At 47.9% G+C, this 24,891-nt stretch overlaps 9 protein-coding genes across 10 annotated transcripts; 4 read left to right on the top strand and 5 right to left on the bottom strand.

Moving 5' to 3' along the window:
• The first annotated feature begins 122 nt into the window (after positions 1-122).
• LOC136187114 (solute carrier organic anion transporter family member 4C1-like) lies at positions 123-2,431 on the top strand. Its single transcript, XM_065974637.1, has 5 exons — positions 123-221; positions 274-1,423; positions 1,471-1,630; positions 1,685-1,878; positions 1,933-2,431. Exons 1-5 carry the CDS (start codon positions 140-142, stop codon positions 2,333-2,335), a joined length of 1,989 nt encoding a protein of 662 aa, XP_065830709.1. The 5' UTR covers positions 123-139; the 3' UTR covers positions 2,336-2,431.
• LOC136187132 (EF-hand calcium-binding domain-containing protein 9-like) lies at positions 2,348-3,202 on the bottom strand. Its single transcript, XM_065974659.1, has 4 exons — positions 3,070-3,202; positions 2,863-3,011; positions 2,635-2,811; positions 2,348-2,582 (listed from the first exon to the last, which is right to left on the bottom strand). The coding sequence occupies exons 1-4, from the start codon at positions 3,200-3,202 to the stop codon at positions 2,418-2,420; spliced, it is 624 nt and encodes a 207-aa protein (XP_065830731.1). The 3' UTR covers positions 2,348-2,417.
• Positions 3,203-3,242: 40 nt separating this feature from the next.
• Positions 3,243-4,774, top strand: LOC136187144 (uncharacterized). The gene is made up of 9 exons (XM_065974676.1): positions 3,243-3,389; positions 3,445-3,613; positions 3,678-3,735; positions 3,788-3,851; positions 3,910-4,065; positions 4,116-4,174; positions 4,223-4,328; positions 4,382-4,441; positions 4,498-4,774. Exons 1-9 carry the CDS (start codon positions 3,268-3,270, stop codon positions 4,661-4,663), a joined length of 960 nt encoding a protein of 319 aa, XP_065830748.1. The 5' UTR covers positions 3,243-3,267; the 3' UTR covers positions 4,664-4,774.
• On the bottom strand, positions 4,688-6,891 carry LOC136187143 (A-kinase anchor protein 10, mitochondrial-like). The gene is made up of 7 exons (XM_065974675.1): positions 6,788-6,891; positions 6,148-6,726; positions 5,915-6,098; positions 5,593-5,859; positions 5,394-5,535; positions 5,077-5,330; positions 4,688-5,016 (listed from the first exon to the last, which is right to left on the bottom strand). Exons 1-7 carry the CDS (start codon positions 6,807-6,809, stop codon positions 4,761-4,763), a joined length of 1,704 nt encoding a protein of 567 aa, XP_065830747.1. The 5' UTR covers positions 6,810-6,891; the 3' UTR covers positions 4,688-4,760.
• A 319-nt stretch (positions 6,892-7,210) lies between these two features.
• LOC136187151 (scavenger receptor cysteine-rich domain superfamily protein-like) lies at positions 7,211-10,401 on the bottom strand. Its single transcript, XM_065974686.1, has one exon. It carries the CDS (start codon positions 10,355-10,357, stop codon positions 7,316-7,318), a length of 3,042 nt encoding a protein of 1,013 aa, XP_065830758.1. The 5' UTR covers positions 10,358-10,401; the 3' UTR covers positions 7,211-7,315.
• Positions 10,402-10,494: 93 nt separating this feature from the next.
• LOC136187176 (A-kinase anchor protein 10, mitochondrial-like) lies at positions 10,495-12,197 on the bottom strand. The gene is made up of 5 exons (XM_065974725.1): positions 12,083-12,197; positions 11,443-12,021; positions 11,212-11,395; positions 10,893-11,156; positions 10,495-10,833 (listed from the first exon to the last, which is right to left on the bottom strand). Exons 1-5 carry the CDS (start codon positions 12,102-12,104, stop codon positions 10,620-10,622), a joined length of 1,263 nt encoding a protein of 420 aa, XP_065830797.1. The 5' UTR covers positions 12,105-12,197; the 3' UTR covers positions 10,495-10,619.
• Positions 12,198-12,504: 307 nt separating this feature from the next.
• Positions 12,505-15,690, bottom strand: LOC136187152 (scavenger receptor cysteine-rich domain superfamily protein-like). Its single transcript, XM_065974687.1, has one exon. It carries the CDS (start codon positions 15,643-15,645, stop codon positions 12,610-12,612), a length of 3,036 nt encoding a protein of 1,011 aa, XP_065830759.1. The 5' UTR covers positions 15,646-15,690; the 3' UTR covers positions 12,505-12,609.
• Positions 15,691-16,780: 1,090 nt separating this feature from the next.
• LOC136187183 (protein-tyrosine sulfotransferase 1-like) lies at positions 16,781-18,327 on the top strand. Of its 2 annotated transcripts, XM_065974733.1 has the most exons (3): positions 16,781-16,969; positions 17,023-18,047; positions 18,102-18,327. In XM_065974733.1, exons 2-3 carry the CDS (start codon positions 17,218-17,220, stop codon positions 18,244-18,246), a joined length of 975 nt encoding a protein of 324 aa, XP_065830805.1. In that variant the 5' UTR covers positions 16,781-16,969; positions 17,023-17,217; the 3' UTR covers positions 18,247-18,327. The 2 variants fall into 2 exon arrangements, with proteins under 2 accessions (XP_065830805.1, XP_065830806.1); XM_065974734.1 differs by having other exon boundaries at positions 16,781-18,047.
• A 4,414-nt stretch (positions 18,328-22,741) lies between these two features.
• On the top strand, positions 22,742-23,668 carry LOC136187172 (uncharacterized). Its single transcript, XM_065974720.1, has 5 exons — positions 22,742-22,796; positions 22,835-23,058; positions 23,117-23,225; positions 23,280-23,432; positions 23,487-23,668. The coding sequence occupies exons 1-5, from the start codon at positions 22,753-22,755 to the stop codon at positions 23,629-23,631; spliced, it is 675 nt and encodes a 224-aa protein (XP_065830792.1). The 5' UTR covers positions 22,742-22,752; the 3' UTR covers positions 23,632-23,668.
• Positions 23,669-24,891: the final 1,223 nt, after the last annotated feature.

Consider the following 24,891-nt stretch of genomic DNA (forward strand, 5'->3'; position numbering starts at 1 on the left):
CGAAGTCGGTTGCTTTCTTGCATTTGTTTCTGCTTGTTTGTTTGTGTTGTTAGTTCGTCCTACTTCCTGTTGTAACCATAGGTACCTTGTCTGTGGTAGAAGACTGCATGAGCGCACGCTAAAGAAAAAGAAGCCAAAGATGGGTTCCATGTGGAAGAACGTCAAGCTGTTCACGTTCTTTGCCATCCTCTTCTCTTTTACTCAAAGCCTCATGATAAACGGTAAACGCATGATGATCGACGGGGCAACAAAAGCACGTGAATCTCCTCGCAGGTTTTTTCCCATCGAGCGTATCGTCTCTCGAACGTCGCTACGATCTCACGAGCACGCAGGCGGGCTTCCTCTCGAGCGCCTACGACATCTCCTGCGTCGCCTTCGGCTTGATCGTCGGCTACGTCGGCGGTAAATCGCATCGGCCTCGCGCACTCGCTCTAGGCAGCTTCCTTCTTGCGATCGCCGCCTTTGCGTGGGCAGTGCCCCAGTCGTTTACGAGACCTTACAAACCGAGTCGCAATGACAGCGCGCACGAATTGTGCGACGTCACGCCGTCTGAATTCACGTCCAATTGCCTATCTCGCACAGGTCAATCGGGCGCCTACGTCATATTCGTCTTCGCTATGATTCTCGGCGGTTTCGCCGGCACCATACTCTACGTCCTCACGCCAACTTTTCTTAGTGACAATACAACAAAACACGCGTTTTTCGCCCACACCGGTTTCTTCAACGCCGCATCTCCTCTCGGCGCGGCAATTGGATACATCGTCGCTGGTTCCGTCTTCTTGAATATTTACGTTGATTTGGGTACAAGTCGACCTGATGGTCTCACCCCCGAACATCCGGCTTGGGTTGGCGCCTGGTGGCTGCAGTTTGTGGTCGCAGGCTGTCTACTCCTTCTCACTAGCTTACCATTGCTCTGCTTTCCAGGCCGAATTCGACGCAGACGACTTGTCAGCGTTCGCGAGTCAATCGAAATGATCGAAGAGCGAGAGAAGAAAAGTATTGGGGAGGATTCGAAGGAAAGTGCATCGACATCGACGCAGACTGGCAGGTCGTGGAACGAGTTTTGGGGTCGACTTCGCGTCGTTCTACGCAATCCCGTTCTAATGTTTGCCATTTTCGGAAATATGTTTCTCGCTATTGTTGTCGGGGGACTCAACCTCTTTTTGCCTAAGTTTCTTCAGCAACAGTTCAGCATTCCCGCTTCGAGCTCAAGCATTGTCGCCGGAGCGGCAACCGTTCCGAGTGCCGTCCTTGGTAGCGTCGTAGTTGGACTGGTCGCAAAGCGGATTAAATTATCTGGACGCGGCTCAGCCAATGGATTGTGGATATTTGCCGTGATAGGCGTGGGAACCGTGTTAACATTTCTCATGGTTTGCAAGACGGGTCCTATAGCGGGATCAATGAATTCGGCTTACAATGACAGGTCATTCTTTTATTTCTGTGTGTTGCGTTAGGCGAAAGTTTTTTTAGCGGCTCGTCCAAGGATAATTTGACGTCGTCTTGCAATGTGCAATGCTCGTGCGAAACGGAGACGTTTGATCCAATATGCGGCATCGATAAATTCACCTACTTTTCGCCGTGTCACGCCGGCTGCACAAAATCAAACGCAACAGAAGAAGATGACGATGATGTATATACAGTAGTTCTTTTTTCAATGGTATTCTCTTATACTGACTCGTTTTAGTTTATCTATTGGGATTGCTCATGCATCAAAGCAGATGAACGCGAGTCTGACGAGGGTTATCTGTATCAAGCAAAGTCAGGAAGTTGCGATCCGGAAGGTGGTTGTCCGTGGTTGATCCCATTTTGCGTTTTTACCGCTCTCGCGATCTTTATCATTTTTGGCGGTGGGGCTTTGTATGTGAATGTTCTCATTCGGTGAGTAGTACGTCCACCCGAGCTGACGCTTCTTGATTTTTTTCTCCTACGTAGGTGCGTTGCTAAACCGGATAGGTCACTTGGATTAGGAATTCACCGAATGTTCTCTCACTGTGGCTTCATTGTGGGACCCATTCTCATTGGCGCCGTGATCGATTTGAGTTGCGTGCTGTGGAGCTCGAATTGCGGCAGGAGAGGCAGTTGCTGGGTGTACGATAACGAGAAGATGGCCTACTACGTTCTCATAGTTACCGAAGCGGTTTTCACGCTCGCTTTTATTTGTTTCTTCGTGTCGTGGTGGTGCTTCAAGAAGGAAATGGAGGTGGCAATTGATGAGTGCGATACCGTTCATCCTCCTTCTATGAATAACGACGCCTCTACCGGTGAGAGAAAAGAGGAGGAGAAAAAGAAGAAAGCGTGGTCTGACGATACGGATCAGAGTGCCATGGAGTATTAATGAAAACGGTATGCTTTTTGGTCATAACTGTATCTCCTTAATAATGTAGTCCTCTTCACTATACTAATAGTTTTCTACATGATTAGAGTATGACGCAGGACGAGCTCGCTCTGGGATTCTCTTCGGCGTCCAAAGCCGCCGCTTTAGCGCGTTTCTTCTCCTCCTTCTCTTTGCGTTTGCGATCGACTTCGTTTTGCTTGTCGATGCAGGCCATTGCAAACATTTTGAATTCCTGATAATTCAATTCCTACACGAGGCATTGGGAACGAAATTTAGAAGAGAAAAAACTCAATATATACTTGATCGCCAGAAACGTCAAACTCGTTGAACAATCCTCGAATAGTACCCTTGTCAAAATTGAAGAGAAACCCTACAGTTTCAAATTCTTCTGCCGATATGTTATTGCTTCCGTCTTCGTCCAGCAGCTCAAAAACCGTTCGCGAATGACGGTGGATGAACTGCTTCTCTTTGTTATCCTCAGTAAATGTAGACTATATAAGGCCCTAAGATTATGTCAGGAAGCCTACCTTTACTGCAAGCAGAATGCAAGCTAGGAGATAAAATTCGTCAAAGTCAAGCACTCCTGAACCGTCAATGTCGAGCATATCAAACACGTTATATATTTGTTTTCTGCTGAGATCGGTTATCGACTTCATAAATGCCAGAAACTGAACGTCTAAAATCAAAAGTATAGCAGAGAGAAAGAGAGATCTAGGGTTGTTTTTGTCCTGTACCGTCAATAGCCATTTCGTCTCTGATATCCAACGCTTTGAAGAATTCAAAGAGAATCGAAGCCTCTCTTGCCGTCAGCAAAAAGTACTTTTCGTTCAGATGAAACAGGTCGAGAAATTTTGATCTGATTTTCATTTCGTCAATGAAGTTGATATGAATGATTGAGACACGAGTCGTCACACCTACCACGCGAAAGAGCCATGAAAATCAAGATCGGCACGACATTTCTGGAGCTCGGCGGACCTCACCTGAAAGAGATGCAAGATTCCAGTCATCTAATGAGCGATCCAGACGCTCTGCGCAAAGAAATAGAGGAGAAAGGGTGACCCCCGACTCTATTCATCGCCACGCGTGATAAACAATCTTCCGCCGAGCAGCTACTTATTCATACGCGGACTCCACGACCGCCAAGACGTCTTGGAAGCTCGTCGAGCCGTTCTCGACTACATACGAAGCTGCGGCGACGAAAAACTCGATCCGGCCTACAAATGGGAAGAGGGCGTGCTCGATTCGCGCTGCGGACGCGGCTGCGTTCCTTTCATGGAGGTGCCCCAATGCATATCCAAAAAAATATGGTAGACTACTCATTATTAATTTTCTCTCTCTAAAGGGAAAGAATCGGATTACCCATAGTGAGACTGTGCTCAAAGTCTTAGAAGGGCATCGAGGTAAAGCGAACTTTTCCTGCAGAATATTTGACTCGTGAAATCGCGTGTGCAGTTCGAAATTTTTTTAAAATGTTTTTTCGTGAACCGGCAAAGACGTTTGACTTCAAATGGCTCAGGCGAGTAAATGTATCTGAGACTCCTCCCGTCTTTATATGTAATGAGTTTCATATCTAGGGCCATGTACAACGAGGGCTTTACTGGTGCTCACGTTGACAACGTCTACATGTCGCGAGGATCGAGTGAAGTGTGCACAATCTGGACGCCGTTTGGCGACGTTCCTCTTGAAATGGGGACACTGGCTGTCGTAGAAGGATCACACAAGCTACCTGGGTACTAAACGGTATATTTTCTTCTTTAGAAATACTAAAGACTTAATTAAGATTTAAAAAATTTCAAAGTACGTACGGTAACATGGACTTAGAGGCCGAGCATTTGCAAGGTTAGTCAATTCCGATTGTCTGATCAACAAGCATGGGATTTGTTATAGGATCTGGTTGGTTCACTGAAGACCCTTTGGAAATCGTTGAACGATTTGGCGGCGTGTGGAAAACGGCGAACTTCAAGGCTGGCGACGCCTTAATTTTTACTCTCCGGTATAGAAAACGCAGAGGCGAGCGCTAGCGTGAAAACGATTTGTCTACTATAGAACCGTTCATATGTCGACAGTCAATACAACTCACTTTGCAAGAATCAGCTGCGATACCAGGTCCACCTACAGCAAAGCTGTTGCGAGACTGAAATATATTGTCTTATACCTTCCAGATGGTTGCCAGGCTCTCACAAAGCCGATCCACGCTTCGTGGGAGACCTGAAGCAAATTTCTGACCTTAAATTCGGCGTACACGCTCAAACAGCGAAAGACGAAGCCGACTCCGAGTCAAACGTCGTCACCATGGAGCAGAAGAAGGCCGAATGGGGTTTCCAATAAGGTGCAGTGTACCCAAAATTATTTTTCTACTTTTTATTGCAAAAATAACCGAAAACACTCCATTAATCAGAATAGGAATTTATAGCTGGCTAAAAATTCAGCCCGGGGAGAGTTCTCGAACGGATTGACGCTCGGCGGCCTGCTGCTGAAGAATGTTCGTCACAATCATCTTCGCTATTCGAAACGCCATCTCCTCCTTATCCTTGTCCTCATCCGAGCCGAGAACAAACCGTTTCACAGCGCGGGAAACGCGACTTCGAAATCCCTTTCGCTCGTACGCGGCAATCACTTCCAATTGGACGCCAATGAATGACTCGTAAATACCGAACTCGTCAACGCGACCAAGGGAAAAACTAAAGAGAAAAAGAAGACCAGTCACCCCACCACCAAAAATATAAGTATCTCTATTCTACTCATTTAGTTGTCTTTGCCACAGTGCGTCTGGATTCTCCCCACAGTCAATGCCCAGCTCCTCGTTAAATGACGATCGAACCTTTTCCTCGGGCGAGGGCAGCTCCGCTGTCTCGTCGTCGCCACTGTCCTTTTCCGGCTCGCCAGGCACCACTGAGCTTCTACGCGATGACCTCGCCGATCCCTTGACAGCGTTCAATAATTCCGACAAGTGACTATGATAAAGATCGCTACGCAGGAAGTTCCAAAAATGACTCTATATATAAAGGGAGTCAATTAATTCAAACCCTGAAGAGGAATGAAAGGAGATTCGCCCTACCTCCATTCTATTATAGGCTATTTTCTGTGAACTACTAAAGCAAGTTGGCAAAGGCCCACCCTCCCTACATATATTATTTTCCACTTCGAAACGAACCCGGTCATCAAAGCCAACAGGCTGAGTCGCCTGCAAAGAAAAATACCTAGGAAGAGAACCAAGTCAAAGAAGGAGAACGCCAGGAAATAAATTTCCACGTTACTTATCATAAAGTATCATGCAATCGCTGACGGCCTCGTCGGCGTTATACGTTCCCACTTTCATCTGGTCGAGCAACTGCTCTTGAACATGTTCGGCGGTGAGCCAGAATTCCAGAAAGCCAGTATCACTTTCTCGCTCGAGAAACTGCATGAAATAGCCAAGCATCGTTTCATGATAGAGAACGTCGCGTAGGCTGAATTTTCCGCCGGTTAATACGTCGATTTGATAGCGACACATGTATTGGCTGGACAAGAAATCTTGATAATATCTAGAAGAGAGAGAATCGATTGGCTGATGTCACGTGGGGAAAATCATTCGCTTACTTTTTATGAATAAGATCAAAGACTTGATCCTGCGCTTGACGAAAGCAGGCGGGATCAATAAAGCCATCCGATTGACATATACTACTCTCGACTTGCTGACGAAGATTATTGCCCAGCAGAACAGGATTCCTCGCTTCAAGAGAAAGATACGTCTCATAGACGTTGAGTGCATCGGCTCGAGCACCTAAGACGATTTATCTGACGTCATAAATCCTCATTTTTATTCCTCTTACTCTCGCTCTGCTGTCTCTGAGCCAATCCTATGTTATGTCGCTTCGCTTGAAGAACGGCTTCCCGTCTTCTTTCCGATACGCGTCGCTCGCGACCCAGTCGATCCGTCGTTGCCAAGGCAACCGACGACAAGCCCAATAGTTGACGACGATCGTCGTTTCCGGCGACGGTGCGCGCGTTCGCGCGAATTCCTCGCTGCTGATTCGCCGGACTGCCTTGATAGACTTTGAGTCGTTCGGTTGCCGTGACGAAGAAACTCTCGGCGGCGAGCCAAAATTGCACGATCGTCGCGTTGCCTTCGTTCTCCATGAATTGAATGAAGTAGGGGAGGGCGGCGTTGTCGGTGAGTAGCTCGTAGAGCGTGCAGTGGAGCTTCGATTTGGACGTTGCACGGCGATTTATGAGCGGGTGGGTCGGTTCTAGTGACGTGGACGCTGTGAGGTGACCGCTCTTTTTCTCCGGGTGCGGTGAGCGACGCGGTTCGTCTGATTTTGCTGTTTTGGCTTTTCGTTTTGCTTTGGAGTTGGATTCTGGTGTTTCGTGAGACGCGGGTCGTCTCGTAGAGCTTCCTGAGCTCGTCGCTTCGGAGAAGAGCGGAGTTTTCCTCAATTGGGGTCCTCGCTGGTTTTTTGTGCGTCTTACCGGGCTTCTCTCTCGCGTGCATTTTAGACCATGCTAATAACAGATCGAGAAAGTCTCGAGAAAGCGAAAATGAACTTTAAACGAAGTTGAAATGCAGAAGAACGCCCGTCGTGAAGCGTGCGCTAGCTCTACGCGTCTCGAAGAACGATTCAGATTCGCGCTCGTCGCAGACGGCCTTGGAATTTGCTGGCGACTCGAAGCAGCACGAACTAACGACGAGCGAAGCCTTCCAGCGCAGCGGTAAACGCGAACGGGGTCCCCTAGCTAGCTCGTTCTCTTTCCATTACCTCTCCTTCGAGGCTCAATTGAAGTTGTCAGCCATTATTCATGCCAGAGCCTCGGAATTAATTAACGTAAAGGGAAGGCCTTTGAGACGTTAGTAATTGGGGCCTCCGAGCCCCATCACCAACGAAAAACGAAAACTAGATAGGAAACCCCATTTCTTTCTCGCATCACAGCAAACACAGCGTACAAAAAAAGGCACAAGTTACACGGGATGAACAGACAAGTGTCTGCATCAGTAGTCTACTACTCGCAAACAACACCAGCGTTGTATTGATACCGAGTGCAGTAGTAATTGTAATTTCCCCAACCATCGAAAGAGCAATCTTGTAATTGTTTTTCATTTCCATTGCACCGCACTTCGTCCATCCACATTGTAATGGAAGTGCTACCAAACGTTGATCCTGTTGTATACCTTTGAGCTCTTGTAAAACCCAATTGTCGACAAACGACGTGTGCGTCATTCAGATCCCAATAGCGTTGACAAACTCTTCCCCACTGGTTATTGTAATTCACTTCGACGCGACCTTCATGGGGGCCAGACCCACCAACAAGTCTTATACTTTCTTTGCAGATAACTCCGGCGACGTAACTGGAACTGCTGCATCTTCCTTTTGTCCAGGACGAGAATCGACAGCGCCTAAGAGTTGCCTCGTCCCCACTACATGTCACGTCATTCATCCACAATAACTGCAGCGCTGTGCCAAAAGTCCCTTTAGTCGCAAAGGGACTCTTCACAAAAATCCCGAGTTCTCTGCACACAACGGCTGCAGCTTTCGAATCCCAGTCGCTGTCACACACGCCTCCCCATGACCCTTTATGGAAAATCTCAACTCGGCCCTCGTTTGAATTACTGCCGCCGATAAGCCTGATTCGCAATTTGTTGCACACAATTCCGGCGTCTTCATCGTGAGAGCAGCTATGTAACCCCCAACCAGGAAACCGGCATTCTGCAAGGCTGTTCTCTTCTACTGTACAAGTGACTTCGTCCATCCAGATGGGTCCCGTTCCACGTCCATAATACGAATGGCTCCGGTATTTTTTTGCTGGCCCATATCCCAATTCAAGACACGCTACAGTAGCATCTTCTATTTCCCAGTTGTCATCGCATATTGTACCCCACTGTCCTTTGTGGAGGATTTCAATCCGCCCTTCTTCTGGAACAGAGCCTCCAACAAGACGCAGGTTTGGAACGCAGTCAACTGAAACGCTACGTTTGGAAGAGTCCGAATGACAATTGTGTTGGGCGCAGCTGTCCAACTTTGTCTCGTTTCCGTAACACAGAAAGCCTGACGACAACACCTCTTGTGAGGTCTCAACGATGCTTGAGCTCTTTGCTTTGTAAAATCCCAGCTGTTGGCAAGCAACGTCACCAACGTGGGCATTGTGCGCATTCCATGTGTTTTCGCAAATGGCTTTCCAAATTCCGTTGTGAAGGATTTCAACATTGCCACTATGTGAAGTAAGCCCATCGACGAGTCGGATGTTTTCGGCGCACACGACTGTGGCAATGCGGCCGCGATGCGTGCAGTCGTGTTTTCCCCAGCCACTAAACTCACAGTCTGCAAGATTTCCTTCAGTTCCATTGCAAGCCAGCTTGTCCATTAGCACTATTTCGGAATTGTGTCCTGATAGTTCAGTAGTGTTGTAAGACACGGCTCGATAATACCCCAACTGCCGGCAGGCAACATGCGCGTCGTTTAAGTCCCAGTTCCGACTGCACAGTCTACCCCAAACGCCTTTATGAAGCACCTCAACAATTCCTTCATTTGCCCTTGTCCCACCAACTAATCTGATGTCTGACACGCAGGCTACTCCTGCCTGACGATCGCAGTAGCGTTTCTCTCGTACTCTGAAAGAGCAGTCAGCAAAATCGGACTCGTCTCCTGTACACTGAATATTTTCTAATGTCGACTGTTCTATTTGTTGATCGTCTGGAAACGAAGCGCCAAAGTACCCTTTGGCTTTGTCATATCCAAGCTTCCGGCAGACGACTTGAGCGTCATTCATATCCCAATTATCGTCGCAAACGGCGCGCCAAACACCGCTAAGCAGCACTTCAACGCGACCCTCCTCAATTGAAGAGCCTCCAACGAGCCGAATGTCAGCGAAGCAAGTGATCTCCACGTCGTTTTCATGAGTGCAAGCAGGCTCGCGGACACCCCAGCCCGGAAACGTACATTCGTCCAGTCGATTTTCGATACCCGTGCAAGCAAGATTGCTCATCCAAATCTTGTCGGACTTGCTGCCCGACTCAGAAGCGCGTCCCGTTTGTTTGGCTCCGTGGAATCCCAACTGCCTGCACGCTACGTGCGCGTCATATAAACCCCAGCCTTTGTCGCATACTGTGCCCCATTTTCCGTTGCGAAGAACCTCGAGTCTGCCCTCCTCGGGACGCAGTCCGCCGACAAGTCGAATGTCTCCCGTGCAGACGACACCCACGTCTTGACTGTGATTGCACTGGTGAATTCCCCATCCGCCGAACGAACACTCAGACAAGTCGGATTCGGTGCCACTGCAGCGCAAACCGTCCATCCAGATCGCTCCCGATCCCTCGCCGAAATGAGCACCTCTCGTGGCAGCAGTTGCACCGCTGTAGCCGCGATTCATCTGACGACAGGCGACGGCAGCATCGGCGATATCCCAGTCATTGTCGCAAATCGTTCCCCAGACACCGTTTCGTAGGAGTTCAACTCGACCTTCCCATTCTGTCGAGCCACCGACCAGTCGCATTTGAGACCCCCCTGGATGTATGTATTCGCCTATTGGACCGCCGCTTTGGCCCTGTTCACCCGTTGATCCTTCGGGATCTTCACTTACACCCTCTTTTCCGCGATCGCCCTTTTCGCCTTTCGGTCCTCGAAGGCCGCGAAGACCCTGTTCTCCCTTCTGTCCGGCGGCGCAGAATTCACCGGGTTGGCAGCGTTTAGCTACCTCTTTCAGAATGTGGCCGACGAATCCACTGAAGAATTCATCACCAGTCTGTCGGGAAAATCGTTTCTTGTTTGAAATGATCTGATCGGGAGGGAGGGGCACAGACTGGGGAATTTCGTCCCTGATGAGTTGCATCAAGTCGCGGTGGTCGCTTTTCAAGAGATTCATCTCAGATTCGAGCTGCTCTTTGCTTTGTTTCAGTTGGTGCAAACTCTGCTTCATCTCGACGATAGAGACAATGCAGTACACCGTTGCTATTCCAACCACGAGGGATATGAATAGACCCAACCACGAGACAACGTGCAATTGGCGGCAGCGGGCGACGTACTCGCCAGAGTCCTCTTTTCCTTTCATTCGTTTCTTTCTACTCAACTGAGTAAAGGAACTCTATTGTGTATTGTGTATAGAAAATTCACGTGATCTGTGAAAAAGAAGAGTTAACGTAATTATGTCACACGACGCCACAATTCTTCACCGCATTGAGCACTTAATCTCCGGACGAGCAGACATCCTTTATTTGAAAACGCCTAGATGACGAGCGGTTTGTTATAAAACATAAACAAAATTAGCCAGGAGTAAGAAAACACAGACACTTGAGTAGCGGATTCAGTCAGATTCAGCTAGAGAAGAAAAGTCTTTCATGCTGCTTTCTGATGGAGATTCTGTAGCAATAGGAGATCCGCCCTACCTCCATTCTATTATAGGCTATTTTCTGTGAACTACTAAAGCAAGTTGGCAAAGGCCCACCCTCCCTACATATATTATTTTCCACTTCGAAACGAACCCGGTCATCAAAGCCAACAGGCTGAGTCGCCTGCAAAGAAAAATACCTAGGAAGAGAACCAAGTCAAAGAAGGAGAACACACCAGGAAATAAATTTCCACGTTACTTATCATAAAGTATGCAATCGCTGACGGCCTCGTCGGCGTTATACGTTCCCACTTTGATCTGGTCGAGCAACTGCTCTTGAACGTGTTCGGCGGTGAGCCAGAATTCCAGAAAGCCAGTATCGCTTTCTCGCTCGAGAAACTGCATGAAATAGCCAAGCATCGTTTCATGATAGAGAACGTCGCGTAGGCTGAATTTTCCGCCGGTTAATACGTCGATTTGATAGCGACACATGTATTGGCTAGACAAGAAATCTTGATAATATCTAGAAGGAGAAGAATCGATTGGCTGATGTCACGTGGGGAAAATCATTCGCTTACTTTTTATGAATAAGATCAAAGACTTGATCCTGCGCTTGACGAAAGCAGGCGGGATCAATAAAGCCATCCGATTGACATATACTACTCTCGACTTGCTGACGAAGATTATTGCCCAGCAGAACAGGATTCCTCGCTTCAAGAGAAAGATACGTCTCATAGACATTGAGTGCATCGGCTCGAGCACCTAAGACGATTATCTGACGTCATAAATCCTCATTTTATTCCTCTTACTCTCGCTCTGCTGTCTCTGAGCCAATCCTATGTTATGTCGCTTCGCTTGAAGAACGGCTTCCCGTCTTCTTTCCGATACGCGTCGCTCGCGACCCAGTCGATCCGTCGTTGCCAAGGCAACCGACGACAAGCCCAATAGTTGACGACGATCGTCGTTTCCGGCGACGGTGCGCGCGTTCGCGCGAATTCCTCGCTGCTGATTCGCCGGACTGCCTTGATAGACTTTGAGTCGTTCGGTTGCCGTGACGAAGAAACTCTCGGCGGCGAGCCAAAATTGCACGATCGTCGCGTTGCCTTCGTTCTCCATGAATTGAATGAAGTAGGGGAGGGCGGCGTTGTCGGTGAGTAGCTCGTAGAGCGTGCAGTGGAGCTTTGATTTGGACGTTGCACGGCGATTTATGAGCGCGTGGGTCGGTTCTAGTGACGTGGACGCTGTGAGGTGATCGCTCTTTTTCTCCGGGTGCGGTGAGCGACGCGGTTCGTCTGATTTTGCTGTTTTGGCTTTTCGTTTTGCTTTGGAGTTGGATTCTGGTGTTTTGTGAGACGCGGGTCGTCTCGTAGAGCTTCCTGAGCTCGTCGCTTCGGAGAAGAGCGGAATTTTCCTCAATTGGGGTCCTCGCTGGTTTTTTGTGCGTCTTACCGAGTTTCTCTCTTGCGTGCATTTTAGACCATGCTAATAACAGATCGAGAAAGTCTCGAGAAAGCGAAAATGAACTTTAAACGAAGTTGAAATGCAGAAAACGCCCGTCGTGAGGCGTGCGCTAGCTCTACGCGTCTCGAAGGACGATTCAGATTCGCGCTCGTCGCAGACGGCCTTGGAATTTGCTGGCGACTCGAAGCAGCACGAACTAACGACGAGCGAAGCCTTCCAGCGCAGCGGTAAACGCGAACGGGGTCCCCTAGCTAGCTCGTTCTCTTTCCATTACCTCTCCTTCGAGGCTCAATTGAAGTTGTCAGCCATTGTTCATGCCAGAGCCTCGGAATTAATTAACGTAAAGGGAAGGCCTTTGAGACGTTAGTAATTGGGGCCTCCGAGCCCCATCACCAACGAAAAACGAAAACTAGATAGGAAACCCCATTTCTTTCTCGCATCACAGCAAACACAGCGTACAAAAAAAGGCACAAGTTACACGGGATGAACAGACAAGTGTCTGCATCAGTAGTCTACTACTCGCAAACAACACCAGCGTTGTATTGATAACTACGGCAGCTCCAATCGGAAATTCCCCAACCCCGGAAAGAGCAATCTTGTAATTGTTTTTCATTTCCATTGCACCGCACTTCGTCCATCCACATTGTAATGGAAGTGCTACCAAACGTTGATCCTGTTGTATACCTTTGAGCCCTTGTAAAACCCAATTGTCGACAAACGACGTGGGCGTCATTCAGATCCCAATAGCGTTGACAAACTCTTCCCCACTGGTTGTTGTAATACACTTCAACGCGACCTTCATGGGGGCCAGACCCACCAACAAGTCTTATACTTTCTTTGCAGATAACTCCGGCGACGTAACTGGAACTGCTGCATCTTCCTTTTGTCCAGGACGAGAATCGACAGCGCCTAAGAGTTGCCTCGTCCCCACTACATGTCACGTCATTCATCCACAATAACTGCAGCGCTGTGCCAAAAGTCCCTCTAGTCGCAATGGGACCCTTCACAAAAATCCCGAGTTCTCTGCACACGACGTCTGCAGCTTTTGAATCCCAGTTACTGTCACACACGCCTCCCCATGATCCGTTATAGAAAATCTCAACTCGGCCCTCGCTTGAATGACTGCCGCCAACAAGCCTGATTCGCGATTTGCTGCACACGATTCCCGCGTCTTCGTCGTGAGAACAGCGATGTATCCCCCAACCAGGAAAACGGCAGTCCGCAAGGCTGCTCTCTTTTCCTGTACACGCAATTTCTTCCATCCAGATAGGTCCCGTTCCACTTCCATAATACGAGTAACTTCGGTATCTCTTGGCTGGCCCATAGCCTAATTCCAGACACGCGACAGTAGCATCTTCTATGTCCCAGTTGTCGTCGCAAATTGTACCCCACTGTCCTTTGTGTAGGATCTCAATTCGTCCTTCTTCTGGAACGGAGCCTCCAACGAGACGCAGATTAGAAACGCATTCAACAGCAATACTACGACTGGAGGAATGACAACTGTCTTGGGCGCAGCTGTCCAATTCCGTGTCGTTCTCGTGACACAGAAAGCCTGATGACAATACCTCTTGTGAGGTCTCGATGATCTTTGAGCTCTTTGCTCTGTAATATCCCAGCTGTTGGCAAGCAACGTCACCAACGTAGGCATTGTGCTTATTCCATGTATTTTCACAAATGGCTTTCCAAGTTCCATTGTGAAGGATTTCAATACTGCCACTATTTGGAGTACGCCCATCGACGAGGCGAATGTTTTCAGCACACACGACAGTGGCAATGCGATGGTGATTCAAACAGTCGTCTTTTCCCCAGCCACCAAACTCACAGTCTGCAAGATTTGGCTCAGTTCCATTGCAGGCCAGCTTGTCCATTAGCACTGTTTCACCTGATAGTTCAGTAGTGTTGTAAGACACGGCGCGATAGTACCCCAACTGCCGGCAGGCAACATGCGCATCGTTCAAGTCCCAGCCCCGACTGCACAGTCTACCCCAGACGTCTCTATACTTCACCTCAATGATTCCTTCATTCGCTCTCATCCCACCAACTAATCGAATGTCTGAAACGCAGGTCACTCCTGCCTGACGACCGCAGTAGCGTTCCTCTTGTACGATAAAAGAGCAGTCAACAAAATCGGACTCGTCTCCTGTACACTGAATATTTTCTAATGTCGACTGTTCTATTTGTAGATCATCTGGAAACGAAGCGCTGAAATACTCCTTGGCTTTTTCATATCCAAGCTGCCGGCAGACGACTTGAGCGTCATTCATATCCCAATTATCGTCGCAAACGGCGTGCCAAACACCTCTAAGCAGCACTTCAACGCGACCCTCTTCAGCTGCAGAGCCTCCTACGAGCCGAGTGCCTTCAGCGAAGCAAGTGATCGCCACGTCGTTTTCATGAGTGCAAACACGTTCGCGGACACCCCAGCCCGAAAACGTACATTCGTCCAGTCGATTTTCGACGCCTGCGCAGGTGACATTGCTCATCCAAATACTATTGCTGCCCGGCTCAGAAGCGCGTCCCGTCTGTTTAGCTCCGTGGAATCCCAACTGCCTGCACGCCACGTGCGCGTCACGTAAACCCCAGCCTTTGTCGCATACTGTGCCCCATTCTCCGTTGCGAAGAACCTCGACTCTACCCTCCTCGGGACGCAGTCCGCCGACAAGTCGAATGTCTCCCGTGCAGACGACACCCACGTCTTGACTGTGATTGCACTGGTGAATTCCCCATCCGTCGAACGAACACTCGGACAAGTCGAATTCGGTGCCGCTGCAGCGCAAACCGTCCATCCAGATCGCTCCCGAACCCTCGCCGAAATGAGCGCCGCTCGTGGCAGCAATTGCACCGCTGTAGCCGCGATTCATCTGACGACAGGCGACAGTGGCGTCGGCGATATCCCAGTCATTGTCGCAAATCGTTCCCCAGACACCGTTTCGAAGGAGTTCAACTCGACCTTCCCATTCTGTCGAGCCACCGACCAGTCGCATTTGAGGCCCCGCTGCGACTGGATATATGCATTCGCCTTTTGGCCCCCTTCGGCCCCGTCTACCCATTGATCCTCTGGGACCTTCTGGTCCTCTCGCACCCTCGTCTCCGCGATCGCCCTTGTCGCCTTTCGGTCCTTGAAGACCGCTAGGACCTTGTTCTCCCTTCTGCCCGGCAGCGCAGAATTCGCCGGGTTGACAGCGTTTAGCTACTTCCTGCAGAATGTAGGTAACAAAACCACTGACGACTGGATCACCAGTAGTATGTCGGGAAAATCGTTTCTTGTTTGAAATGATCTGATCGGGAGGGAGGGGCATCGACTGGGGCATTTCGTCCCTGATGAGTTGCATCAAGTCGCGGTGGTCACTTTTCAAGAGATTCATCTCAGATTCGAGCTGCTCTTTGCTTTGTTTCAGTTGGTGCAAACTCTGCTTCATCTCGACGATAGAGACAATGCAGTACACCGTTGCTATTCCAACCACGAGGGATATGAATAGACCCAACCACGAGACAACGTGCAATTGGCGGCAGCGGGCGACGTACACACCAGAGTCCTCCTTTCCTTTCATTCGTTTCTTTCTACTCAAATGAGTAAAGGAACTCTATTGTGTATAGAAAATTCACGTGATCTGTGAAAAGAAGAGTTAACGTAATTATGTCACACGACGCCACAAGCTTTTTCTTCACCGCACTGAGCACTTAATCTCCTCCGGACGAGCAGACATCCTTTATTTGAAAACGCCTAGATGACGAGCGGTTTGTTATAAAGCATAAACAAAATTAGCAAGGAGTAAGAAAACACAGACACTTGAGTAGCGGATTCAGTCAGATTCAGCTAGAGAAGAAAAGTCTTTCATGCTGCTTTCTGATGGAGATTCTGTAGCAATAAGGCGCTCTTCATCGTCGGTGATGTCTTGTATTAGAACAGGTCTATTAAGTTTAAACAAAATTATCCTTTTCAATTTTTTGACTGTCTTGCAGAACGGTGCTGAGGCCAACGTGAATGTAAGAGGGTTACATAATGCTACGATGGCCAGCGGAAGCAATTTCTCAAAATAGGTCACGGACGTAAATAACGTTATAGTGAAAGCAACCCAACCAAAGAGAGTGACAACGGCAATTGCAATTAGACGAAAACCAAGTCTTCCCAAACGATTTGAAACAACGGATGCTCTCGATCGTCTCAGTTTATCTGCTATCGTAATGTAAATTCCTGCCGCTAATCCAACAAGAAGAACGTCAATCCCAAACGCAATCCCCGCAATTTCTTCAGCTACAGAGGATAGCCTATTATCAATCGTTTCATTAGTTATGCCACTATTTTGAAAGAATGCAATTGAGATCATGTCACTCAGAAACGAAGTGATTGGAATGCAGTTTTGAAGCATCACAGAAGAAAATGTAGAATTTGTTAAAATCAGATCATTAGTCAAATTTTCTTGAGCATAGAGTGGCTGGGGCTTCACAACGTAAAACGAAGCAATAGATTCAGTGTTGTAATCTGGAAATATTGTTGCTCCTACTCCAATCCCAAGAGCAACAGTCCATCCAATAAAAAGAAAAACAATTACGCATGTTTGTGTTACGCAGCAGCAGACTCTTGCTCCAAACACCACGTTTGCGTAGTAGAAAGCAATAGTACCAGTAATCATGCCAGAAAGGAGTGAGTATACTCGTACTTTCCATTACTCCGGATATGTAGCACAGTGACGTCATGATCTTGACGTCGTTTGGTGAACCTAGAGCCGAGCAAGACCAGTTGTACAGATAGAAAAAAATAACCAGTTGGATTCCAAGTAGGAGATCCGCAGCGGCCAAATTTACGACGAGTAGAGAAGGGATGCTGTTGCGCTCTTCTCTGCGTCTCTTGCAACGCCAGATCATGACAGTCAGGTTACCCGTAATGATAAGCAAGCAAAATACAAACAAAAGAGCGCTTTCTGCAGCAGAGAGCTTCACAAGGAGCATCGAGGCGAAAAAATCTCGGTTCTGGCCGACTTCGGCAACCACTTTTTTTGCGTCATCACACAGCAGATCAACATCATCATCATAGTAGTACACGTAAGCAGCAGAGGGTGCAGTAGAGCCATTGTCAGACATTTTTCGATCGTTTTCGATTTGCGCATGTGCGAATTTTAGAAATGCTTTCGCTGCGCTTCGTGGCATTCCTCCTCCTCGCGCTGTGTGTGTGGCTCACAACAACTATGTGGTTGTTCGCCTTTCCTGCCTTCACGCGCTGCAGCGACGCGAATCGCATCTATCCCCGAGCAGCAAGCGCACTAGAAGCAGCGGCGGCAGCAGCAATTCGACACAATCTAACCGTAACACGCGACTCTCCTCTCATATTCGTCGGCGGCGTTCCGCGCAGCGGCACGACGCTTCTTCGCGTGATGCTAGACGCGCATCCGGACGTACGCTGCGGCGAAGAAACGCGAATCATACCGCGTCTCCTCTTCATGAAGGCACGCTGGTTCGCCGACGCGCGCGAACGCGATCGTCTAAACAGCGCCGGCGTGTCGGAAAACGTCGTCGACGACGCACTGGCCGCTTTTCTCTTAGAAGTAATCGCGAAACACGGCGAACCGGCGCGTCGCCTGTGCAACAAGGATCCGCTCGCCTTGAAATCGATCGACTACTTGAGTCGCGTCTTTCCTAATGCGAAGTTCGTCATGATGTATCGGGACGGTCGCGCCGTCGCGAATTCTATTGTCACGCGAAAGGTTCGAATACAGGGCGTCAATGTCGACTCGTTCGCGAGTGCGCTCGAGTTTTGGAATCGGGCTGGGACGACGATGAATGATTTGTGTCGAAAAAAGCCAACCGTCTGCTATCCGCTTCGCTACGAGGATTTGGTTATTTATCCCAAGAGGGAGATGATTCGTCTGTTGGAGTTCTTGGATGTGCGATGGAACGATACGGTTTTGCATCACGAGAAGTCGATTGGGCAGCGAGGAGGAGCGTCCTTGTCCAAGTGCGTACTGTACTCACTGCACATCAATTCATTTTGATTATTATCTCTCTGCAGATTGGAGCCCTCATTTACTCAAGTGCAAGAGCCTGTTCATACGCGTGCTGTTAATAGTTGGCGAGATTCAGTACCGAAGGGTATGACTGAAGCTCAAATGATATACATAGCTCCGTTGTTGAAGACCTTAGGTTACGTTTTCTAGAAGTGAGTAAGCCCAAAGCAACTTTACGTTTTGAAAAATAGCCTTTGTATAATATAATAAAAAATTTATGACGTCACTGTACGTACATAGATAGAGATATCTATGATGCCATCGCGTAAGCGGTGGGAGGCTGCGCATAAAAGTTCAAATTGCTTATACGTTTATACGGGACAAGAACCTGATCGTGACCTTTCGTGACCTCGTGACCGACCATGCTTTTCGTCCGAATCAACTTTTTCATCGCATCTTGGGCCGTCGCGCTGCGGTTTCTGCCTCGAAGAAGCGGGAGCATTGCGATTCACCACCGTCGCCAGCTGACGACGTCCTGCGATCTCGACAAGTTGAATCGAGATGCGGCGAACGCTATACGGCAATATCTGAATACTCATCCTTCGACTTTGACGAAGGAAAGCCACGAATTCCTGGAGGGAGTGGCAGATGAACTCATCGTTGCGGGTCCCCGAAGCAAGGAGGAGTTATCCGTGCTCGTCGGTAGTCTGTCACGAACCGTCGTATGGAATTTTAAAGAAATTGCAATCCTTAGAAATCAACCGGATGTCCTGAGCTACAGACTAAGCGCGTTGGAAAAAAAATTTGAGATACAAGGAAAAAAATTTGAGATACGAGAAAAAAAATTTGAGATACGAGAAAAAAAATTTGAGATACGAGAAAGAAAATTTGAGATACGAGAAAAAAAATTTGAGATACAAGAATCAATCTGGTCAATTGGGCAAGGCGCCCTGGACCTGGAAGAGAGAATACGGATGAACCTTTTTTTGGGGAAGAAACCCAAAGGGTACAAAAAACTCACATTGCATGCCCTGAAAACTGGCCCAACGTTTCTTGAGGCGTCAGAAAGTGAAGAAATCGTGGCCAGGTGGAATGATCTAAGGCACACCATAGGATGGGAAGATGAGGATTTTGAGCACCATGAAAGCGTCAAAGATATAAGAGGGGCTCAAGCTCATCAGCCATTTGTCCTTAAAAAGGCTGAAAAAGGATTGATTCATTTACGTGAGGATATCCAGATTTCGGCCAAAAGAGTAATTGAATTGTTGAAGATAACTGAGAACATTTGAGAGACGTTATTATTATTGAGTTCTTTATGATGATCAGAGATTACCGATGAGTTTTTTTTCTGCTAGTAACTAGAGAATGATGGCCGGTGTTCACTGTGTTGCCATCATGCAGAGCCTCCCACCACTTACCGTACGCGAGTGCATTACATAGTGTGACGTCATAAATTTTTATGTTGCCACATATTCACGTAGTCATCACTGCCCTTAGCACCTACATCTCAGTCGGGCTGAGACCTACCTACAAACTGTACATACGTACATAATTGCAATGTTTTTCTAATTAGGCGCTTTTCTGACGTACTGTATTTCATAATTTGCTCCGTATTTGAAGACATATGCATGTGTACGGGTCATATTTCCTGTTACCCGTACACGCGTACATACCCACCCACATACTGTACATGAATGGATACTTTTGATTGTGACGTCAGAGCGTGACAATCAAAACTGCAGTTTCGGTTTCTCAGCGCATTTATAACACGGAAAATAGCACAGATCAATTGGAAACAGGGGTTTCTAAACGTTTTTTCCGTTTATGAAAGAAAAAACGCTTTTGTCGCGCCGTAAATCGCCTTTTTTGGGGCACCGTTTTGGGCCCTATTTCGCTCATGCGCTATACGAAAAAACGGGTTTTTAAGTTACGTCACAATGCCGAGCGTGACGAACAGACAGACAGACAGACAGACAGACAGACAGACAGACAGACAGACAGACAGACAGACAGACATACATACAGACACTTCCGGCCCTAAGATCACGTTTGAAAGAGCCTCCCTCCGTCGTTATACGGGCTCCACCCGTACAACTGTGGTGGTCGGCTCCATTTGCACCCCTAAAGCAGAATCCGCTGCTATCTTTGTGCTTGCTGAACCCTATACGCCATTGACAGGCAGATGGCAACGGATTGGCGGACGAGGCGCCTCCGCGAGGAGTACTAAGTACTAGAACGTTGAAAGACACTTCTAGCGAGCCTACTGAATCGAAGTTCTACGCTATGGGGAAGACGCAGGAGGGAGCACAAGAACCGCGTCTGGTAAAATCAACTATAGACCCGTTTCAGTAAGATCCCGATCCCATGATTACAATTAGATCGGTACCTCCCATACAGGCAAGCTTTTTGAACAATGTTTGACCAATAGTTTCTCTCAGATTTTCGTCTCTATGTGTTGTCAAACCCAAACACATCCGGGAATCGAATACAACGATCCTTGCTTCAACGTAGTGATAGTGATAGTGATAGTGATATTAATTTATTTTCCGACGGAACAACCCTCGACACGTAATGGTCGATCTACCGGGTGCCGTACATAATTCCCTATCTACCATAAATAAAATAAATAATGTATATCTCTTGATTAATTAAATATGTTTATTTCTCTTGGACAGAATAACAGTTAAATCGTAATCGAACTTTGAATGTTTTGAGATCAGCTGCAGACCACAGAAGGGGACCAAGGGAATTCCAATAAAGCTGAGCACGATAGAAAGACGTTGAACGAAGAGCATTTGTGGAGGGACGAGTAAGATGAAGCCCAAATCTAGAAAGACGAGTATCATGATCACCAGAAGATGTGCGACAAAAACGAGAAGAAATTTCAGATGAAGTCAATGATGCAATTCCACGAAACGCATGTACGCCGAGAGAGAATTGGTGACGTAAATCAAATGAGTGTAAATTAAAACGATTGAACAGGTTTGGCAGATCACCAGTCGGCTCACGAAATCGGATACCTGCAAGAAATCGAAGGCATCGTTTGTCAATTTGTCGAAGTCGAGAAGAAATTGAATGAGAACCGGAATCCCAAACAACAGAACAATAATCAACATCTGGCTGAATAATCGATCGAACAAAAGCTACACGAGCTGGCGCATTGAGTTGAGAGCGAGCTCGGTACAAAGCACCCAGCTTCCGAGACACCTTCTTGACAACTGAATCCACTTGCGGACGCCAACTCAGATTAACATCAAAGATAACACCGAGATAGCGAGCCGAATTAGTCGGGCTCACAGTAGACCCATCAACAGAGATGGAAAAGTTAGAGAGATCCGTAGAGTCACGAAATTTTCGAAACAGCATCAGTTGTGTCTTCTTTCCATTCAACTTCATCAAGTTACGATCGTACCATGAAGAAAGAAGAGAGACGTCATGCTGTAAAGACTTGACAACACCACTGTAAGAAGTATGACTCGTCATGAGACATACATCATCAGCGTAGAGTATAATGGAGGAAGTCAAATTTGAAGATGGTAAGTCACTCGTATAGAAGTTGTATAGCAGTGGGCCTAGCTTCGATCCCTGTGGAACACCGCGGAGACATCGACAACAAGCAGAAGCATCTTCACCAACTTGAACGAACTGACTGCGGTCTGAAAGGTAGTTGGATAACCAAAGATGAACATTTCCATTAACTCCACAATTCCACAATTTAGAGAGAAGGCGGGCATGGTCAACTGTATCAAATGCCTTCCTAACATCTAGAAAGACAGCGCCTGAGCAGAGCTTGTTATCTTTTGCTTCTAATAGCGTGTCAGCAAGCACAGAGGTAGCATCCTGCGTAGATCTTCCACTCCGGAAACCATATTGGAATTCCGGGATAATACCATTCTTCTCAAAAAACAAGTTCAGCCGAGTAAAAACAAAATGCTCCAAAATCTTTGAGATGGACGAAAGTAGAGAGATAGGTCGATAATTCGAGGGATCACTTCTGTCTCCAGATTTAAAAACAGGAGTCACTTTCGCACATTTCCAATCAGAAGGGACAATTCCACTAGAGAGAGAGGCATTGAAGATGGAAGCAAGTGATGCCTAGTTGCCCATCCCTCTCTCTCTTGGTCTCTGATGGAGTCCTCCAGCGAGAGACGATGGCTCACCGTAACGCAAGACATGCTACTACTCCACGACGGTCTCGAACGCGTCACGGACCTCGTCGCGTTGCCGAAAAAAGCGCTCGAAGCGACAGAAGACGACAAGCAAGAACTCGACTCGTTCGACGAAACGTCGCCGAACGAATTAGCGGAAAAACTGCGCGCCTTTTGCAGCAATCGAAGCATGGCATTCACCCAGCTTCTCGAATATCGACTCAACGCTCTAATCGCCCTGTGGCAAGCCGAACGAAAGAGAAACAAGAACGAAGGCGAAGAGAAACGCGAATCGGGGGGCGAAGGCGCGACGTCGTCGACTCCCACTCCAGCCGAGACCGTTCCATTTACGTCGCGAGTGAGCCTTCTACTTCTCTTTCCCCTACTCGAGTCGCAAAGCGAAGCGGATCGTCGCGTGCGCTCGCAAACCGTCGCGCTTCTCGCGAATTGCCTGAGCGAGTACGAACCGCTCGCGCTTCTACGCGAGCCCAAGGACTGCGTCGACGGTCTCGAACGCTTGCTCGTCGCCTGGCTCCGAAAGGAGAGGGAGTCCGACTCGAAGACAGAAATGGCCGAAATTGCCGCCGCTTTTGTCGCCTTGTCGTGTGCGAGGTGCGAGAAAAAAATTTCGAATTTTTTTCCGTTTTTAGGGGTTCTGTGTCGGCTTGTATTCGGGCTATTGACTTATTACTCGAGTGTCGACGCGACGTCGAGAGTTTGCCCGTCGGAAATGTTCTACGACGATTGATTCAATTGGACGGCGTGCCGTCGGAGCCGCTCTGTCTTCCCTCCGGCACTCACGTGGCCAGTTGGTCGTTTGACGATCGTCTTGACAACGACGGCAATGCGAAAGCATCTGCAACAGCCGGAACAGGTTCTGGGGGAGAAAAAAGACGTCCGCCCGGATGCAAATACGAATTTCTATTGTTTAGGAAATATCTGTCAGCGTCGCGTTGCCTGCGACGGGACATTTCTTTACATTTCGGGTAGTAATGGTTCAGGTTTAGTTAGAATTGGGACCGGATTGCACGGAACCTTGAGGTGAGAGAGTAGGCACACCATGCACAGCAATGGAAAAGCAATACTTGTATATAGAGAGGTCTGCTATCCGCTTCGCTACGAGGATTTGGTTATTTATCCCAAGAGGGAGGTGATTCGTCTGTTGGAGTTCTTGGATGTGCGATGGAACGATACGGTTTTGCATCACGAGAAGTCGATTGGGCAGCAAGGAGGAGCGTCCTTGTCCAAGTGCGTACTGTACTCACTGCACATCAATTCATTTTGATTATTATCTCTCTGCAGATTGGAGCCCTCATTTACTCAAGTGCAAGAGCCTGTTCATACGCGTGCTGTTAATAGTTGGCGAGATTCAGTACCGAAGGGTATGACTGAAACTCAAATGATATACATAGCTCCGTTGTTGAAGACCTTAGGTTACGTTTTCTAGAAGTGAGTAAGCCCAAAGCAACTTTACGTTTTGAAAAATAGCCTTTGTATAATTATGAGCCGACCACCGCAGTTGTACGGGGTGACAAACGCAGTTTGTGAGCCCGTATAACGGCGGAGGGAGGCTCTCTCAAACGTGATCTCAAGGCCGGAAGTGTATGTATGTATGTACGTCTGTTCGGTGCAGTATTGTGACGTCACATAAGAAAACTCTTACTTTGTAAAGCGCATGCGCGAAATGGGGCCTAAAACGGTGACCCGAAAAAGGCGATTTACGGTGCGAATAAAGCGTTTTTTCTTTCATAAACAGAAAAAATGTTTAAAAGACCTTATTTTAAACTGCACTGTGCTATTTTCCGTGTTATAAATGCCTTGAGAAACCGAAACGACAGTTTTGATTGTCACGCTCTGACGTCACAATCAAAAGTATCCACTCATGTACAGTATGTGGGTGGGTATGTACGCGTGCGTGTACGGGTAACAGGAAATAATACCCGTACACATGCAGATGTCTTCAAATACAGAGCAAATTATGAAATAATACGTCAGAAAAGCGCCTAATTAGAAAAACGTTGCAATAATGTATGTAGGTAGGACTGAGCTAAGGGCAGTGATGACTACGTGAATATGTGGCTACAAAAAATTTATGACGCCACACTATGTAATGCTCTAGCGTACTGTAAGCGGTGAGAGGCTCTGCATGATGGCAACGGCTGGCAACACGGTGAACACCGGGCCATCATTATCTAGTATAATAAAAAATGTATGACGTCACGGTACGTACATATCTATGATGCCATCGCGTAAGCGGTGGGAGGCTGCGCATAAAAGTTCAAATTGCTCTAATAAGTTTATACGGGACAAGAACCTGCTCGTGACCTTTCGTGACCTCGTGACCGACCATGCTTTTCGTCCGAACCAACTTTTTCCGTCTTTTCATCGCATCTTGGGCCGTCTCGCTGCGGTTTCTGCCTCGAAGAAGCGGGAGCATTGCGATTCACCACCGTCGCCAGCTGACGACGTCCTGCGATCTCGACAAGTTGACTCGAGATGCGGCGAACGCTATACGGCAATATCTGAATACTCGTCCTTCGACTTTGACGAAGGAAAGCCACGAATTCCTGGAGGGAGTGGCAGATCAACTCATCGTTGCGGGTCGCCAGGAGTTATCCGTGCTCGTCGGTAGTCTGTCAGGAACCGTCGTATGGAGTTTTAGAGAAATTGCAATCCTTAGAAATCAACTGGATGTCCTGAGCTACAG

The sequence above is a fragment of the Oscarella lobularis genome, chromosome 5 (genome assembly GCF_947507565.1).
Source record: "Oscarella lobularis chromosome 5, ooOscLobu1.1, whole genome shotgun sequence".
Lineage (NCBI taxonomy): Eukaryota > Metazoa > Porifera > Homoscleromorpha > Homosclerophorida > Oscarellidae > Oscarella > Oscarella lobularis.

Bases quoted from the DNA above. Each gene is read 5' to 3' on its own strand.
- LOC136187144 (XM_065974676.1), top strand. From the start codon at position 3,268: ATGAAAATCAAGATCGGCACGACATTTCTGGAGCTCGGCGGACCTCAC. The intron at 3,852-3,909 runs GCGAGTAAATGT...TTTCATATCTAG, and splicing joins TTTGACTTCAAATGGCTCAG to GGCCATGTACAACGAGGGCT. The intron at 4,066-4,115 runs GTACTAAACGGT...GACTTAATTAAG, and splicing joins GGATCACACAAGCTACCTGG to ATTTAAAAAATTTCAAAGTA.
- LOC136187152 (XM_065974687.1), bottom strand. From the start codon at position 15,645: ATGAAAGGAAAGGAGGACTCTGGTGTGTACGTCGCCCGCTGCCGCCAA.
- LOC136187151 (XM_065974686.1), bottom strand. From the start codon at position 10,357: ATGAAAGGAAAAGAGGACTCTGGCGAGTACGTCGCCCGCTGCCGCCAA.
- LOC136187176 (XM_065974725.1), bottom strand. From the start codon at position 12,104: ATGCACGCAAGAGAGAAACTCG. The intron at 12,022-12,082 runs GTAAGACGCACA...TCTTCTCCGAAG, and splicing joins GCACGCAAGAGAGAAACTCG to CGACGAGCTCAGGAAGCTCT. The intron at 11,396-11,442 runs GTAAGAGGAATA...TAATCGTCTTAG, and splicing joins TCAGAGACAGCAGAGCGAGA to GTGCTCGAGCCGATGCACTC.
- LOC136187183 (XM_065974734.1), top strand. From the start codon at position 17,218: ATGCTTTCGCTGCGCTTCGTGGCATTCCTCCTCCTCGCGCTGTGTGTG. The intron at 18,048-18,101 runs GTGCGTACTGTA...ATCTCTCTGCAG, and splicing joins GGAGGAGCGTCCTTGTCCAA to ATTGGAGCCCTCATTTACTC.
- LOC136187114 (XM_065974637.1), top strand. From the start codon at position 140: ATGGGTTCCATGTGGAAGAACGTCAAGCTGTTCACGTTCTTTGCCATC. The intron at 222-273 runs GTAAACGCATGA...ATCTCCTCGCAG, and splicing joins TCAAAGCCTCATGATAAACG to GTTTTTTCCCATCGAGCGTA. The intron at 1,424-1,470 runs GTCATTCTTTTA...AAGTTTTTTTAG, and splicing joins AATTCGGCTTACAATGACAG to CGGCTCGTCCAAGGATAATT.
- LOC136187132 (XM_065974659.1), bottom strand. From the start codon at position 3,202: ATGAAAATCAGATCAAAATTTCTCGACCTGTTTCATCTGAACGAAAAG. The intron at 3,012-3,069 runs GTACAGGACAAA...TTTTGATTTTAG, and splicing joins AGACGAAATGGCTATTGACG to ACGTTCAGTTTCTGGCATTT. The intron at 2,583-2,634 runs GTATATATTGAG...TGCCTCGTGTAG, and splicing joins TTGACGTTTCTGGCGATCAA to GAATTGAATTATCAGGAATT.
- LOC136187172 (XM_065974720.1), top strand. From the start codon at position 22,753: ATGGCCGAAATTGCCGCCGCTTTTGTCGCCTTGTCGTGTGCGAG. The intron at 22,797-22,834 runs GTGCGAGAAAAA...TTCCGTTTTTAG, and splicing joins GTCGCCTTGTCGTGTGCGAG to GGGTTCTGTGTCGGCTTGTA. The intron at 23,226-23,279 runs GTGAGAGAGTAG...ACTTGTATATAG, and splicing joins GGATTGCACGGAACCTTGAG to AGAGGTCTGCTATCCGCTTC.
- LOC136187143 (XM_065974675.1), bottom strand. From the start codon at position 6,809: ATGCACGCGAGAGAGAAGCCCG. The intron at 5,536-5,592 runs GTAACGTGGAAA...TTCTCTTCCTAG, and splicing joins TGCATGATACTTTATGATAA to GTATTTTTCTTTGCAGGCGA. The intron at 5,017-5,076 runs GTAGAATAGAGA...TTTTCTCTTTAG, and splicing joins TGGCAAAGACAACTAAATGA to TTTTTCCCTTGGTCGCGTTG.